The sequence below is a fragment of the Hemicordylus capensis genome, chromosome 2, assembly GCF_027244095.1.
Source record: "Hemicordylus capensis ecotype Gifberg chromosome 2, rHemCap1.1.pri, whole genome shotgun sequence".
NCBI lineage: Eukaryota > Metazoa > Chordata > Lepidosauria > Squamata > Cordylidae > Hemicordylus > Hemicordylus capensis.
Window position 1 is genome coordinate 134,310,949 of NC_069658.1, and position 16,069 is coordinate 134,327,017.

General features: G+C 46.9%; 1 protein-coding gene across 5 annotated transcripts in view; it reads left to right on the forward strand.

Annotated features, from left to right (window-relative positions):
• PLPPR1 (phospholipid phosphatase related 1) overlaps positions 1–16,069 on the forward strand; it is a 246,955-nt gene that overhangs the window by 144,077 nt on the left and 86,809 nt on the right. Inside the window, exon 1 of one of the 5 annotated variants that reach the window (XM_053297683.1) lies at positions 7,336–7,596. The exons of 3 other annotated variants lie outside the window; for them this stretch is intronic. In XM_053297683.1, coding sequence (XP_053153658.1) covers positions 7,516–7,596 — 81 coding nt within the window. In that variant the 5' untranslated portion in view covers positions 7,336–7,515. Of the gene's footprint in view, positions 1–7,335; positions 7,597–16,069 lie in introns of those variants that run through there. One more of the 5 variants, XM_053297677.1, reaches the window with a different exon arrangement.

Consider the following 16,069-nt stretch of genomic DNA (forward strand, 5'->3'; position numbering starts at 1 on the left):
TGCATCGTTTAGTGCATGGATAGGGAAGCAATTTTTGCCAATCTCTCTTTCTCTTGGAAGTGCTCATTAGCCTCCAGAAACCTGTCACTGAGGACCGCACAGCGGTTTGAAGGCCATTGCTTTATAATCTACATATTACTTTATATGGCTTCAGTCTGCACCCTAAATTCTTAATTTGGTTCATGCATACTGAGAATGGGCCCCATATATGTAGCAACTGTTATTCTCTTCTAGGACTTTTGCTGTTTGAATTTACAAAATGGGCCAGTTTGGATGCAACACAGAGCCAGGATTAAATGTGTGATTGTTCCCAAGCCTGGGGAATGCATGCTCTCCCTTCCTCTTTGCACATAAGAATGGGAAGAATTCTACTTCCAGTTCTGGTTAAGAACAAGCCAGGATCACTCATTATGCCCAAACTTCCAAAATAACCCTGGCTAGATTTAATCTTGGTTCCAAACATACTCATCCAAACTGACTCTGTTAGTTATAGCTCAGGTAGGTTCCATAAGCTGCTATTACAAATCAGAAGAATGAGAAGCAAGAACCCTTTATTGAAGTCACATTAGAAACAGTACAGGAGGCATGAAGCAGGAATGTAGCCTGGCAGGATCCTTTTACCATGAGACAAGCTGCTGAGACTGAGGCTTTACTGGGGCAGGATTGGTCCCTGGAGTCAGTTGATGAAGCGCTCACTCAAGTGGTGGAGCTCATTGGCTTGTTTGCTGCAATAGCAGCTGATAAGAAGGTGGTTCAGTTCAGTTCAGTTGAACTGAACTGAACTGATAAGAAGTTGGTTGTGACATCTTGCTTTGTGGACTTTGTTGTGCCATTTTGCTTTTTGGGAACAGCAAGGGGACAGAGGGTCTGATGTTTTGGGGAACCAAGAAGAGGCCAATAGTAGGGTTTTATTTTCTCCCTGAACTCTTAATTGGAGGAGGGAAGCTGGTCTTTTGGTAGCAAGCATGAATTGTCTCCTTTGCTAAGCAAGGTCTACCTTGGTTTGCATTTGGATGGAAGACTATGTGCGAGCGCTGCAAAATATTCCCCTAGGCGGATGGGGCCGCTCTGAGAAGAGCACTGGATGCTTGCATGGGAAAAGTTCCAAGTTCCCTCCCTGGCATCTCCAGATAGGGCTGAGAGAAATTCCTGCCTGCAACCTTGGAGAAGCCGCTGCCAGTCTGTGAAGACAATACTGAGCTAGATAGACCAATGGTCTGACTCAGTATTCAGCAGCTTCCTGTGTTCTTGTAAGAGCATTTTTCTTTCTTCAAAAGAGCATGAATATGTGTATCTATGCTAACAACAGAAAGTAGACATATGCCAATTTAAAAACAACTGACTGTAAGGTCTTGGAGATGACTAGGGCTGCAACCTTATCCCATTTAGAGGATTAACTCCAGATTGGGCCCCTGTGTGGCTGCTGTTTGAGAGTGAAAAATAAGCCCCCAAATATTGGATGGCATGTTTAACATCACATCCAGTTTGGCCCTGTCATCAGTGTTCTCTCTAATTTGTTTCATCTGTATGCAGAATGAATTTTGTTCTGGGTGGCAGTGTCAAGGCAGTGTGTGTGTGTGTGTGTGTGTGTGTGTGTGTGTGTGTGTGTGTGTGTGTGTGCGCCCATGGATTCAGAGTGGGACCTTCCTGATTAAACCTGAGCGGGATCTAAAATTAACTGAGTGGACATTAAAAAACATGTGATCACGCACACACACATGCACGCCTTAGAGCGAACACTGCCTGTCATCCAAACCACATTGGCTAGAACAGGGTAGACAATCTTGGCTATCCATCTGTTCGTAGAACTACAACTCCCATCATCCCCAGCCACAATGTATTTTCTGTTGCCGTTCAACAATAGCTGGAGAAATAAGGCTCTCCACTTCGGGCTAGAATATTCGTTTGACTTCAAATTCTCTCTCTTCCGTGTTCTATAATTCATTAATGGCCTCCACAGATGATGCATTCCAGACTGGAAGCCTTTTTCATATCAGTTGTGAAAATGCCCTCCCAATATGCCATAAAAGTCAGCTGTTCTGTTTATGGTGGTTTTCCTCAACATGGCCATGCTAACCATTTCCATTGTGTTTCCTGAGTGGTGCTAATTTCGAAGCTGCAATCATGTTCATGAGGACTCTGCTGTGATTGAGTGAGGTTACGGACTACATCTGTGCTGATCAATTTTACAGCAAGTGTCCCTTTGCTGGACATTGTCAGTATAACTGCTACATTAGTGGACCATTTCGTTGCGGCTGCAAATTGAGAGTCAGTGTGTTTGCCTTTCTATGCTCCAGAGAGATGTTGTTAGTTTAAGAGAGACTATTAAAAGCAGCAGGGATTTGATATAAGAAATATACAATAGTAGCAAGCTGCCCATCAAATGGCAGGAATGAGGAAGCCAAAAGTGTCCATAAAGCTGGGCTGGGATGGACTAGGACTGCTGGCCCCACCTTCCTCTGATTTGGCCCCACATTTATTTCTTTGGCACTTGCTTATGTCAAGCTTGTCATGTGTAGCATGGAATGTTCAAACATGCAAATAGGGCAACGGGAACAGAGAGAGGATGGGTCTAATGGCTGCTGCAGCTCTTACATTAAACTGATGAGGCTGCTAAAACTCTGAATGGTCTTTAAGCTGTGCATGGCGTGGGTCTCCCTTACTGCTATATACCTAGAGAGGGAAGACAAGGACATAAAATAATATTCCAGATGTTTGGAAGTGTGCCTGTAATTCTGCCCACCTCCTCCTTAACCATGTACCAGCATGGACAAGGCAGGTACTTTTTGAAAGTGTATATTAAAGTCTAAGGACATTCTCATGACCAAAATCGGGTTAGCTGGGAAGAAGGCAAGCACCTTTCCCCCCACCTCAGATTATCAGAGACTGCTATCGCTGCTGAAGCTTGGGCACCAACACAACCAGCACTCAAGTGATCCTGGAGCAGCAAGGGGAAGTGCGGAAAACCAGGCTACAACCTCCAGTGTCCCACAATGCATTGTATGAGGAGCGCAGTGCATTGGGGGAGTTCCTGGCTGCCTGGCTGCTCCCTTATTTTTTATTTTATTTATTTATTAAAACATTTTTATACCGCCCAAAACTTATGTCTCTGGGCAGTTTACAACAGAATAAAAACAAAGTAAAACATTTGTTAAGACAAAAATGGCGGGGGGACAAACACATTACAACAATTTTTAAAATTTAAAATAATATTTTAAAACAGCTTAAAAACCATTAAAACCAATAAAACAACATTAATTAAAAGCTTGGTGAAGAAATGTGTTTTTAAAGACTTTTTAAAAGCTGTCAGAGATGGGGAGGCTCTTCTTTTACTAGGAAGCGTATTCCAGAGCCTTGGGGCAGCAGCGGAGAAGGCCTGTCCCTGAATGGCCACCAGATGAGCCGGTGGCAGCTGCAGACGGACCTCTCCAGCAGATCTCAGTGGGTGGTGGGGTTCATGCAGAAGAAGGCGTTCCCTTAAATACCCAGGGCCCAAACTGTTTAGGGCTTTATAGGTTATAACCAGCACCTTGTATTTTGCCCGGAAGCATATCAGCAGCCAGTGTAGTTCCTTCAATACAGGAGTTATATGGTCTCTCCGAGATAACCCAGAGACCAGCCTGGCTGCTGCATTCTGGACCAACTGTAGTTTCTGGACTACATACAAGGGCAGCCCCACATAGAGCGCATTACAGTAATCCAGTCTGGAGGTTACCAGCAGATGTACCAATGTTTTGAGGTCATTCACCTCAAGAAACGGACGCAGCTGGCGTATCAGCCAAAGCTGATAGAAGGCACTTCTGGCCACCACCTCATCCTGGGACACCAGGGAGAGGCTCGGATCCAGAAGCACCCCTAGACTGCGTACCTGTACCTTATGGAGAAGTGTGACCCCATCCAGAACAGGCAGATCAAAATCATCTCTCGAGTACCGACTCCGGACAATGAGTACCTCCCTCTTAGCCGGATTCAGTCTCAGTTTGTTATCCCTCATCCAGCCCATCACCGACTCCAGGCAGGCATTCAGGGAGGTTATGCCCTCTCCCGATGATGTTGACATGGAGAAATAGATTTGGGTGTCATCAGCATACTGGTAGCACCCTGCACCAAATCTGATGATCTCTCCCAGCAGTTTCATGTAGATATTAAACAACATTTGAGACAATATGGAGCCCTGGGGAACATCATACAAAAGTTCAGATTTTGAAGAACAACAGTCTCCAAGGGACACCATCTGGAACCTGCCCGAGAGGTAGGAGCGGAACCACTGCAATGCAGTGCCTCCAACTCCCAACCCCTCTCTGACGCTCCAGAAGGATACTATGGTCGATAGTATCGAAAGTCGCCGAGAGGTCCAGAAGGACCAACAGAGTCACACTTCCTCTGTCAATTGGAGATCATCCATCAGGCCGACCAAGGCAGTCTCCACCCCATAGCTAGCCTGAAAGCCAGTTTGAAATGGGTCAAGATAATCAGTTTTATCCAAGACCAAGACTGTCTGGAGCTGGGAGGCCACCACCCTCTCAATTACCTTGCCCAGCCACGGAAGGTTGGAGACAGGCCTGTAGTTGTTCAAGTCCGAGGGATCCAGGGTAGGCTTCTTCAGAAACAGTCTAATAATTGCCTCCTTAAGACAAGGAGGCATCCTACCTTCCCTCAGAGACGCATTTATAATCTCTACCAGGCCTTCTACAACAACCCCCCTGCCAGATAATATAAGCCATGTCGGACAAGGGTCAAGAGAACAGGTGGTAGGCCACACCATTCCAATCAGCTTGTCCACATCCTCAGGAGTAACAAACTGGAACTGATCCAGCCTAATCACACAAGAGGAGTCGCTGGACACCTCCACATCAGACACTGAGGTAATTGTGGAGACAGAGTCTAAATCAGCCCAAATACGAGAGATTTCCCCCACAAATAATTCATTAAACATATCACAGCGGGTAATCGATGGTTCCAGATTCTGCTTCAAGGGAGGAGGGGCACTCACTAGCCCTCACACAACCCTGAACAATTCCGCCAGACGTGAACTTGCGGATGCAATACGGGCAGAAAAGAATCGCTTCTTTGCCACATGTATCGCCTGAGCATAGGTCTTCAAATGAGCTCTATGTTGCAATCTGTCAGATTCAAGCCAAGTCTTTCTCCACTTGCGCTCCAGTCGTCTACCTCGCCGTTTCAGCCCCCGTAGTTCTTCCGTATACCAAGGGGCCAGTTTTGAAGCAGGTCGGAGAGGACGCTTAGGAGCAATCATGTCTACTTCCCTGTGGCTCTATAAAAGCTATGGCTGCCGGCAGCCTGAGCTTCCACACGACCTGGGCATGAGGTGGCGGCGCGTGCATGCCTTCCTACTTCACTTTTAGCTCAGGTTTGGAACCTGGGCTGCCCAGGGGAGGAATGCTGGGATCGGAAGCGATTCCATTGCTTCTCACAACCAGCCCTATCTGGGCTACAGCTCTCCTACCCAGGTAGGGCTAATAGTGAAAATGACCTCACTGTGTTTGGGCAAACTATGGTCTCTCAAACACAGTTTTAAATCTTCCCTTCCCTGTATGCTTTCTGACAGTACCTCTTCTGCCTGTGCTGGTAAGTGGTTTGGGAGAAGGAGGCAGACACCGTTACAGACACACTCTCAGAAATTTAGAATATTATTGTATGTCCCACCCCTCTAGGCATAGCAGACATCTGGAACATTGTTATATAAGATGTGATCCAGTTTTGAAACAGAAGGTAGTCTTGCTCAAATAGAATTGTAGCTACCTAACAGATTAAAATACAAAACTAAAAGTATAACATATGCCAGCATTATTAAGATGCAGAGAAATATCAGCCTGCTCCAATTTGCACTAATCTGACAAGTTCAACATGCATGATTATTAACATTTCAGTTTCAGCTTACATATTATTACATATCCTGACCTGGAGAGGAATTGTTAACTCTAAGAACTTACACAGTATATCTGGCTTCTTACAACCCAAATTTGCACTTTTCAGCAATAGAGGAGTAGCATGAGACATCTAATCTATAACAGCTTAAAGGTTAAATCAACATTTCAATCTTTAATTGGATTCGCCATTTCCTATTAAAACTAGACAAAAAGGCAAGGCAGGGGCTCATTAAAATAATTCCCAGTCATTGATCAACCCAGTTACTAAGTGTTCAAAAATGCAGCTGTCTGGGGGAACTGAGAATATTTTATTCAGCTAAGCAACTGCTGTTAGGGATGTGCACGGTCCGGAGAAGTCCGGACCGGCACCGAAGGGGGGCCTTGTTTTTAGGGCGGGGAGGGCTTGCTTAGCCCTCCTGCCTCCTTGCCCCCGCCAGCGCCCGTATTGAACACTATAGGGGCGCTGGAAACCAGCCGCCCCCCCCGCCGCCGCGGCGAAATAACCCCTAAAACCAGCCAGCCCTCCCTCCCTCCCAGCTAGCTGCCCGCCCGCCCCCCACCCACTCACCCACCCACCCGGTCGCTCACCCGGTCGCTGGATAAAAAGCGAGAGGAGCTCCGGCACAGAGCTCCTCTCGCTTGGAAGGCCTCCAGCAGAATGGTGGCTTGCGCGCGCGCGCATGCGCGCGCCGCAAACCACACCGTTCTCTGGAGGCCCGGTCTACCCGCCGGGAAAGGGCCGGGTAGACCGGGCCTCCGGCGATCAGAGGCCCGGTCTACCCAGCGATCGGAGGCCCGGTCTACCCGGCCCTTTCCCGGCGGGTAGACCGGGCCTCCAGAGAACGGCGTGGTTTGCGGCGCGCGCATGCGCGCGCACGCAAGCCACCATTCTGCTGGAGGCCTTCCAAGCGAGAGGAGCTCTGTGCCGGAGCTCCTCTCGCTTTTTATCCAGCGACCAGGTGAGCGACCGGGTGGGTGGGTGAGTGGGTGGGGGGCGGGCGGGCAGCTAGCTGGGAGGGAGGGAGGGCTGGCTGGTTTTAGGGGTTATTTCGCCGCGGCGGCGGGGGGGGCGGCTGGTTTCCAGCGCCCCTATAGTGTTCAATACGGGCGCTGGCGGGGGCAAGGAGGCGGGAGGGCTAAGCAAGCCCTCCCCGCCCTTAAAGACATACCCCCCACCCGGACCCGGACCTGGCAGGGCCGGACCGGTCCGGCAGTTCAGCCATTCTTTGGAATGGCTGCCGGACCGGTTCGGGCACACCATTAACTGCTGTGTTGGTTCATCTCAAAGGTCCTTCTTAGCCTAGCATTCTGTTTCCAGCAGTGGTCAGCCAGATACCTCTGGAGTTCATAAGCAAGGCATGATGGTCCAGCTGTTCCATTTGTTCCAGTATCTGACTGAGGTATACAGCCTCCGAACAGAAAGGTTGGGCAGCTTCACATAGAACAAAGGAAAGTCATTCTGGGAGAACCACTGGTTGCTGCTGAAGAAAATGCTGCCCCCATTTTCTCCACACCTGCAAATGGGGCAGTGAAAATGGGGGCTGGATCATCTCAGCTAAGCACTCAGCAACAGCTTCACCACCGTTCACCTGTGGTTTCTGAGCATCATCTGCTTTGAAGATTAATGCAAAAGATACATTGTCTCATACATTTCCAAGTGGAATCCTGTGCAGTTATCTACAGCTATCTTGACACCAGTAGAACTGTAAGTATATAAGCGAAAGCAGATTTGAAATTACTGTGTCCTTGGTTTTTAGTGGATTTAACTTTTTAGCTAAGGAATGTTCCATTATAAATGGGTCTGTATGATCATACAAATTGTGAAGGCATGTGATTTGCGATGGTAATAACAGGCTGTACCTTGTCAGTCTTTCATCTGATATATGCGCTATCACTAATGATGGAACAAATGGGAAGGAAGAAGAAGAAAAGATTGCCAAGGCTTAAAAGCTTAGCCATGTTGCAAGTCTGCAGTGCAAAATACCTTACCTCATCATGCTGGCTCCTTTTATATATCGTGCCTGGAGAAGAGTTTTGCAAGCATGAAGGAAATGGTTCTTGACAGCTCAATTTATAGCAAACTGAAGAGAAACTAGGAGATTTTGACGGATAATTAAAACTGGAGTGGCATGCTGGAGAATGCATCAAAGTATGATGACGCTGTCAAGCAGGGTGTCTGGAGCAAGCAGTCACTCAGGATACACTGCTGCTGGATTGGTCCTTCTGGGATGTTTACCATTCTGTTTCACCAGAGGAAACATGTCTTAAATGTCCTTGGTTTGTTTCTTAGACAGATTGGATGATGTCCTTCACATCTCTGTTGGATAAATGGAGCCTCCCTGGGGTTACATCAGTAACTAAGGCCCAATCTACACAAACTGCTCCATCATGGTGTCAAGCTGTTGCTTAGATTATCAGATTTCAGAATGCATGTAGGGGATGATTCTGTGCTGGAATGCGCCCCGCCCCGCCCCCGGTTAAAAGAGCTCCTGTCACAGAGACCTCTGAGAGAAGGGGTCCTTCTCTCTGACTTGTCATCTTTTTCCTTTTGCCTGAGGGAGATCATTCAAGGATGTGGGCCCCCACATGCAGGCTGAAGTGGTGGAGTTTGGGAACAATTTTATCACTTGTTGTGGTGTTTGTCTTGATCAGCAGTCTTCGGCTTTTTCTAACCGGGAGTTCAGGACCCCCTTTTAATCCCAACTTGCTACATGAGACCCATTTCTGATGCTTTGCTATATATGTTTCTTCTCCTCCTCCTCCTCTCGTTCCCCTCTCTCCCCTCGCTTTGCCACTGTTTCCTTATCTTTCTGCTTTACCCTCTCTTTACCCTTTCTCTTAAAAAATCTATATTATTAATTCTCCAAGTCGGGCCATGCGTGGGGACGTGGTAGAAAGCAGGTGATTGGCTGACAGAGTTTGCAAGCAAAAGCACCTGATTGGGCAGTGGGGATTCCATATGCAGATAGGGAGAAGGAGCCTGTGAGAGCAGAAGCACCATGGTGACTGGGCAGTGGGGATTCCATATGCTGATAGGGAGGAGGAGCCTGTGGCACCATGGTGATTAGGCAGTGGGCATTCCCTATGCAGATAAGGAGGAGGAGCCTGTGATGGTTATGGTCAGTTGGAATGCAACTGTTACTGGTCGGAAGATGTTCTTGATTGTAGGGGAGAGGAATCTATATATATAAAAGGATAGCAGGCAGGGGTCTGCAAAAAGACGGGCCGTGAGGGAGGAAAGAGCCCCTTCAGGAAAAGGAGCCTGCCGTTGTATGAATTAAATGAGGAAACAAGATGAACAAAATCTGTTAACTCGGGGAGGGAGGGAGAGAGAGAAAAAACATGAAGGGAGGGGAAAGAAAGAGTGGGAAGAGCGAGTGGAGGAGAGAGAAAGAGAAAAAGAAGGGAGGGGGAAGAGAGACAGAAGGAAGGGTAAGGGACGGGCCTGAGCCTGTCAGCAGCCTGAGGGGAATGGGTGGCCATGGCAGCACTAGCAGCAAGGAAGGGCCCAGTCAACCACTGCTGCTGTTTGGGGCATGGAGGCCATTGTGAGAGGGAGACAGGCAGGCAAGGGATGGGCCCGGGCCTGTCAGCGGCCTGAGGGGAACGAGCGGCCATGGTGGTGGCAGCAGCGAGGAATGGCCCAGTCAACCACTGCTGCTGCTCCTGGAGGGAGGAGCAGGAGCGGAACTCAGGTGAAGGTGGGGAGGTCTCTGGGGATAGGGGACTGCAGCTTGGCCAATAGGCAGCAGCAATGCTGCAACCACGGCCAAGAAGGGTGAGGGGGATGGAAGCAACAGGATGGAGGAGGAGCAGGAGTGCAGCTCAGGTGAGGGTGGGGAGATCTCTGAGGTGAGGGGAGCAATCAAGTACTAACGCGCAGATGCTCCAGAGCGTGCAAGAGTTCCATCATTGAAGCGGAGAGAAATAATGGCGGCGGTCAGGATGTAGAGGTGGAGGGCCAGCAGACAGCGGGCAAAGACCTACTAGCCGAGAGGAGGAGGTGGGAGGCGGCGGCGGGATGGCCAGGCCCTGGCCCACCCTATGGGGAGAGCTGCGGGGGGAGAGAGCGAGCAAGCAAGCTTCAGGGGGAGAGTGAGCGAGCTGCAGGGGGAGCGAGTGAGCAAGCTGCGGGGGGAGCGAGCAAGAGAGCCACGGAGGGGAGCGAATGAGAGAGCCACGGAGGGGAGCGAATGAGAGAGCCGCGGGGGGAGCGAGCGAGAGAGCCGCGGGGAGGGGGGGATGCCACAGGCTGAGTGCACAACTGCACAGATGCTCTGTGTGGGGTCAGCTAGTACAAAAGAAAATGGCAATTGTGCCTATGATGCAACTCACCTTCAGCTGGCCCTTGACCCACTTGTAGATCCCAATCCACTAGCTGAAAACCACTGATCTAGTCTGAGCCTCAGATCCCACATACATAACCAAATAGTTCCAATAGTAAGAAAATTGCACCAGTACTTGTTATAATGATCATACTTATTTAGCACTTTAGTGTGTTCAAAGTACAAGCCCTAAGGTAAACCAGTGCTATCAGTATTTGTAGTGCATGTAGAACACCTCCCTCCCTGGGGAAGGTGCAGGGGCGTAGCTAGGGGAGAGGGGGCTTGTGTTCATCCCTCTCTCTGGCGGGCCCCCAGAGTGAGGGAGATAATGAAGAAAATAGGGAGGGATGGAGCTGTAGGGCCCTCAGGAGTTGGGGTTCTCTCGTTCCATTATAGCTACGCCCCTGGGAAGGTGTGCCCTTGGGCTTATCATGTGCAGTTGGGCTAGTGGACAGAGTATCATCCGAATTGGCCCATTATCAGGAAGAGGAAGATGCAGTTTCAAAAAATAAATTGAGCTGAATCAACCCTTGAACAGCGAGCAAAACATGTGAATTCTATAAGTACTATTCTTGCACCAAAAATAGTCTCCAGCAAAAATTCAGTGCATCTCAACTTATGACTACAGTTAATAGACAAGTGGTGCAGAGCATGGTATCAAGACATATGACATGACTCTATGGCTGAAGCTACTGTAAGAAGGTTGGGCTCCCCCCCTCACCCCCATACACTTCTTGGATGGAAGACAACTGCCTGGGGCAACATGTAAGCTGCTCTGACCCCCTTGGAGGAAGAGTTGGGTACAAGTACAACCAATACAATGATAAAATCTGCATTGGCTTAGTCACAGCTGTGGCTCTGGATAAGAACTTACCACACTGGTGATGTAGCTCACTGTTGTGAGAGTTGTGTAAGTGAAGCCTTAGGCTGCCCTGATCCACTTACATTTGAGTCACTCCACTGATTTTTAATGGCACTATTCCAGCATAAGCTGCAGAAGGATTGTAGCCTAGAGATTCCACCATGAAGCCCATGCAAGCCCCATTTGTTTTAATTACAGGGCTTCGAGGAAATGGCTGCCAGAGAAGAATATTGGCCACAGGGGCCAAAATTAGCATGTGCAATAAAAGAATTTAGGCTTAAGCTGCCTGACCTGCTTTCAGAGCCAAATGGAAAGGACAAACTCAAAGGACGTTGAATCACAAATGTAAAAGTGGGCAGCTAGCATTGATGAAAGTAAAATGCTGCTGTCAATGTCCTTTTGAAAATCCATCCTGCAAGCTCTTCCAAACCCTGATAGATAAGCACCAGCATTCCATTTCAATCCAATCAGCCCTCTGGGTGTTTCTGGCATCAGCCAGGAGAGGAATAGTGCATTCTCTGATGTTTTTTGATGAGTCACGATAACACTGGGGGGTTTCACAGGGGCAAGGAAGAATTTTTTAAAAGGTCGACAAGAAAGTATTTTGGTGCTCACCCCCCTTCCCTTTCCATAGACAAGTGAGAAAAGACGTCTCAACAAAATGTTCCATGGTTTTTATTTTGAAGCGCCTTCAGGCCATTTTGAAAGTCCAAGAAACCAGTGCAGAAGGTTCCTCATTTGCATTAATTGTGCCCCATAAATGGATCATGTGCTGCAAAGTAATTGTAATTAGTAGAGTGAAGGATTAGTAGAGTGAAGGGTTTTGGTTTTTTTTTAAGGGAAGTTTATACATCTCTCCTCATCTGAATGTGTGTCTAGATTTTGGGGTTTCCAAATTACCTGCTCTAGCACTAATGAATTAGTGATTAAAGGTAAAGTGTGCCATCGAGTCGGTGTCGACTCCTGGCATTCACAGAGCCCTGTGGTTATCTCTGGTAGAATACAAGAGGGGTTTGCCATTGCCATCTCCTGCTCAGTATGAGATGATGCCTTTCAGCATCTTCCCATATTGCTGCTGCCTGATATAGTTGTTTCCTATAGTCTGGGAAACATACCAGCAGGGATTTGAACCAGCAAGAGGTTGCTAGTCAAGTCATTCCCCTGTTGCACCATTAGGGGGTTTAATGGTCTGGACATAAAACAAAATAAAGTGACGCATTTCTGGGTTTATTCAGATTGCTGCATATTACACTTTGCTGAAGTTTCCACTTTGTACACTTTTTTTTAACAAGTTACCAGTGCATACTAGTGCATGCTCACATTGATTAAATCACAAAACAAGAAGGTATTTTAATATGATCGTACAATCTCAGCAATCATTGTTTATGCTGTGATTTGTTCTGTACTGATCAAATTATCGAATGAAGAACAACAGGGATGCCAGATTACTCAGATATGGAAAAATCCAATACAGTGCAAAAATATAGATATGATTTTTTTCATACAAATGAAGGCATTTGGAACTGTTCTGATTGTCACCTTAAGTGGCGCAGCGGGGAAATGTTTGACTAACAAGCAGAAGGTTCCCAGTTCGAATCCCCACTGGTATCTTTCCCAGACTTTCCCAGACTATAACACCTATATTGGGCAGCAGCGATAGAGAAAGATGCTGAAAGGCATCATCTCATACTGTGAGGGAGGAGGCAATGGTAAGCCCCTCCTGTATTCTACCAAAGACAACCACAGGGCTCTGTGGGCGCCAGGAGTCGAAATTGACTTGACGGCACATTTTACCTTTACCTTACTTACAGTTCTGATCATCCCATCTCAAGAAGGATATAATAGTGCTGGGGAAAATGAGGAAAAGGGCAACCAAAATGATCAAGGGACTGGTGCATTTTCTCCATGAGAAAACGCTGCATTTAGCCATCAGCTAAGATTCCCGAAGTTTTTGAATGGGGATGGTGCTCCAGCTCTGTGGTCATTTTGGTTGCCCTTTTCTCCACATTCTCCAGCTCTATTATATCTGTCTTGAGACAGGATGATTGGAACTGTGCTCAGTTCCAAATTGATTAATTCAAAAAAGCATTCTTCTCCACTATACTGGATTTCCCGCCATATTTGAGGAATCTGATAGCCCTGTTATTCAAAGTTGGTGCGGGGGAGAGAATAGAAATGTGTTTTGTTGCTGGCAAAGGGAATCTTGACAGTGCTGCTCTAATAACAGCCTCTTGTGGAATAATGCACATAAACAGCTCTGCAAATTCATTGCAAAAATATATAGCTTTAATTTTGAGAAGCCAGGCAGAGGAATATTTCTCTTTGTCTGAATGTTGCTTCCATGAACATGTGACAAATGGATTCTCATTTAAGTGGGGGAGACTTTAGAGTAAAGCTGCAATTGGGTTTCTTCACTACATCATGCATGCCTTTTGTATTGCCGTGTCTGGGCATGAACAAAAGGATTTGGTTAACATTGCCACTGAATGCCGTGTAAAATAGAATTCTGCTTAAAATGTGTGATTCTGTTTATATCACTTCTTCATATCTGTTAAAAAAGAATAGAAATTTGTTTTGTTGCTGGAAAGGTTGCATATTCATTTCAGAGTGCTAGTGTGGTGTAGTGATTAGAGTGCTAGACTAGGACCGGAGAGACCTGAGTTCAAATCCCCATTCAGCCATGAAACACACTGAGTGACACTGGGCCAGTCATGCATCTCTCAGCCCAACCTACCTCACAGGGTTGTTGTGAGGATGAACATAACGATGCACACTCCTCTAGGCTCCTTGCAGGAAGAGTGGGATATAAATGTAAAATAAATAAATAAAAATCTCATTTTCCGTGCCAGTGCAATGGCCATGCTGTGTTCTCATATTATCTTTATTCTTTCGACCTACATATCCTTGATCATAAAGTGTTTGCCTGCCACTAAGACTATAAAACCTATAATGCACTTTGACCATGAGTGAAATGCACACCCACAAATTATAGAGTCTGGATTTTTGGAGCATTGCAACCTTTCCACGCCAAACCATCTTTACTCTTTTAAATCCTACTAAGGAAAGTGTGCCTGTGCAAGAATAGCTGGATATGCTGTTCTAAGACTACAATGCCCCTAATTCAGTGTGAGCAAAATATATAAATGCCCAAATATAAAGGGCCTGCAACTGACAATATAAAAAATATGACCAGGCAAACGGAGCCAAACAAAATTTAGAGATTCAGCCAGCGCACCACTACCTGGGCGTTTTCCACACAGGGCTTTTAGCTCGCAGCTCCTCCAGAATGGAAGGTGTGCATCCACATATCGGCCAGATTTAACCCGAAGTCCCTGTGAGCTATCGGGGAGCACTTCACACATGATTTGGGCTTTTCATTGCACATTCAAAGTGTAGCCCAATTTATCTAGTGGGAAATAATCCACTGTTTCCATCAGTTTTTGGGGGGCCAGATTTGAAATCGCAATAAAGCCTCGCAGTAAACCCGTGGTTAAGCCTGCTGTGTGAAAAACACCCTGTACAAGTCAACTAGCCAGATTAGAAAGGAAGCTTGTTGAGTAGCGAAAGGCTAGAGAAGGTCATAGGAGGAGGTCTCGTCTCTTAAAAAGTATCCCAGTCAGGCTTGCCCTCACTTCTGAGTGATGGGGAAGTTGATGCAGTTGCTTCTTCTGCTGCATATTCCAGACTTGCTTTGTTTCATCATTTTCCTTCACTCTGCCTTACCTTGCTCCCAGGACCTTCGCTTACCCCCGCCCTCCATTTAATAGGAGTCGGTCTGACAGTTTCAAGAAGCGGTACCAGAGAAAGCCAGTGATTCATCCCTCTTTTCATGCTTTTCGGAACTGACACATCCTACCATGCGAAAGCAAAAACACGAATCGAGTACTCTCTCTCTTTTTGTACCATCCACAGCTGACCCCAGTGTACTATGCCACTTTGGCTTCATTGTGCTAACTTTTATTCATCTGGTGTGCCCATTAATTTGCTTTTTTGTTCCTACCTCATTAAATTACTTGCCTTTGTAATATCTCTCCAAGCGTTTTTGCTGTGCATGCCAATCATGCATCTTTGTTTTTGTTTCCATGCTCTGTGGCTCATTCCTCATTTTTTTCCAGTTGACCAGGTAAAGTCCAGATCATAAAATCAGATTATATACAGGGCAAATAAGCATCTAATAATATACTTGTGGTGTGGGTGTTTGTTCGTTTTTAACTTGAGCCACGGGGTGGTTTGAATGTTACCTGACAAAACAAGTTACTCCCTCATTCAGTAGATAATAATTCAAGGAGGCACTGGTTACATAACATGCAGAAGTGAAGAAAGCCTTGCCTCTGCAATCATCAGTGTCTTGTAATCGAGGGCTGCTGCTTCCCACAACATAGATTTGCTACGCTGATATCACTTCTGGGCAAGAACATGCCTACACTGCTCAGCAACTGCTTAGCCCAGTGGAAGGGCATCTGCTTGGCATGCAGGAGGTCCCCCAGGTTCAATTCCTGACATCTCAAGATAGGGCTGGGAAAGACTCCTGCCCAAAACCTTGGAGAGCTGCTGCCAGTCTGAACAATCCTGGACTTGATGGCCAATGACCTGGCTTGATATAAGGCCGCTTCCTATGTCATCTTTGTTTTTCCTCATTTTGAAAAGTAAGCAAGGGATGGTGGGCCATCATCTCAATCTCTACTCTCTCAAGTAGCCTGTAAGCAAATTGAGTTGTTATAGGTGCCATTTCCCCCTTCCCTCTTGCCTCTAGTTTGGCAGCTGAGTAGACAGGGAGCATTCTTCAGGGGGTTGATTTGGCCCAAAGGCCAGCAGCTGCTGATCTCTCCAATACACTTCCATACCTATGTATGGAAAGGGACATGAAGGCACATGACAAAGGCACATGACTTATTCTGCTGTATGTGCATGCCGTAGAAAGCCAACATTGGCCATGGCTTCACATTGTGAAGCAATATGTAACAATATGGATATGTCCATCTGCTACACAT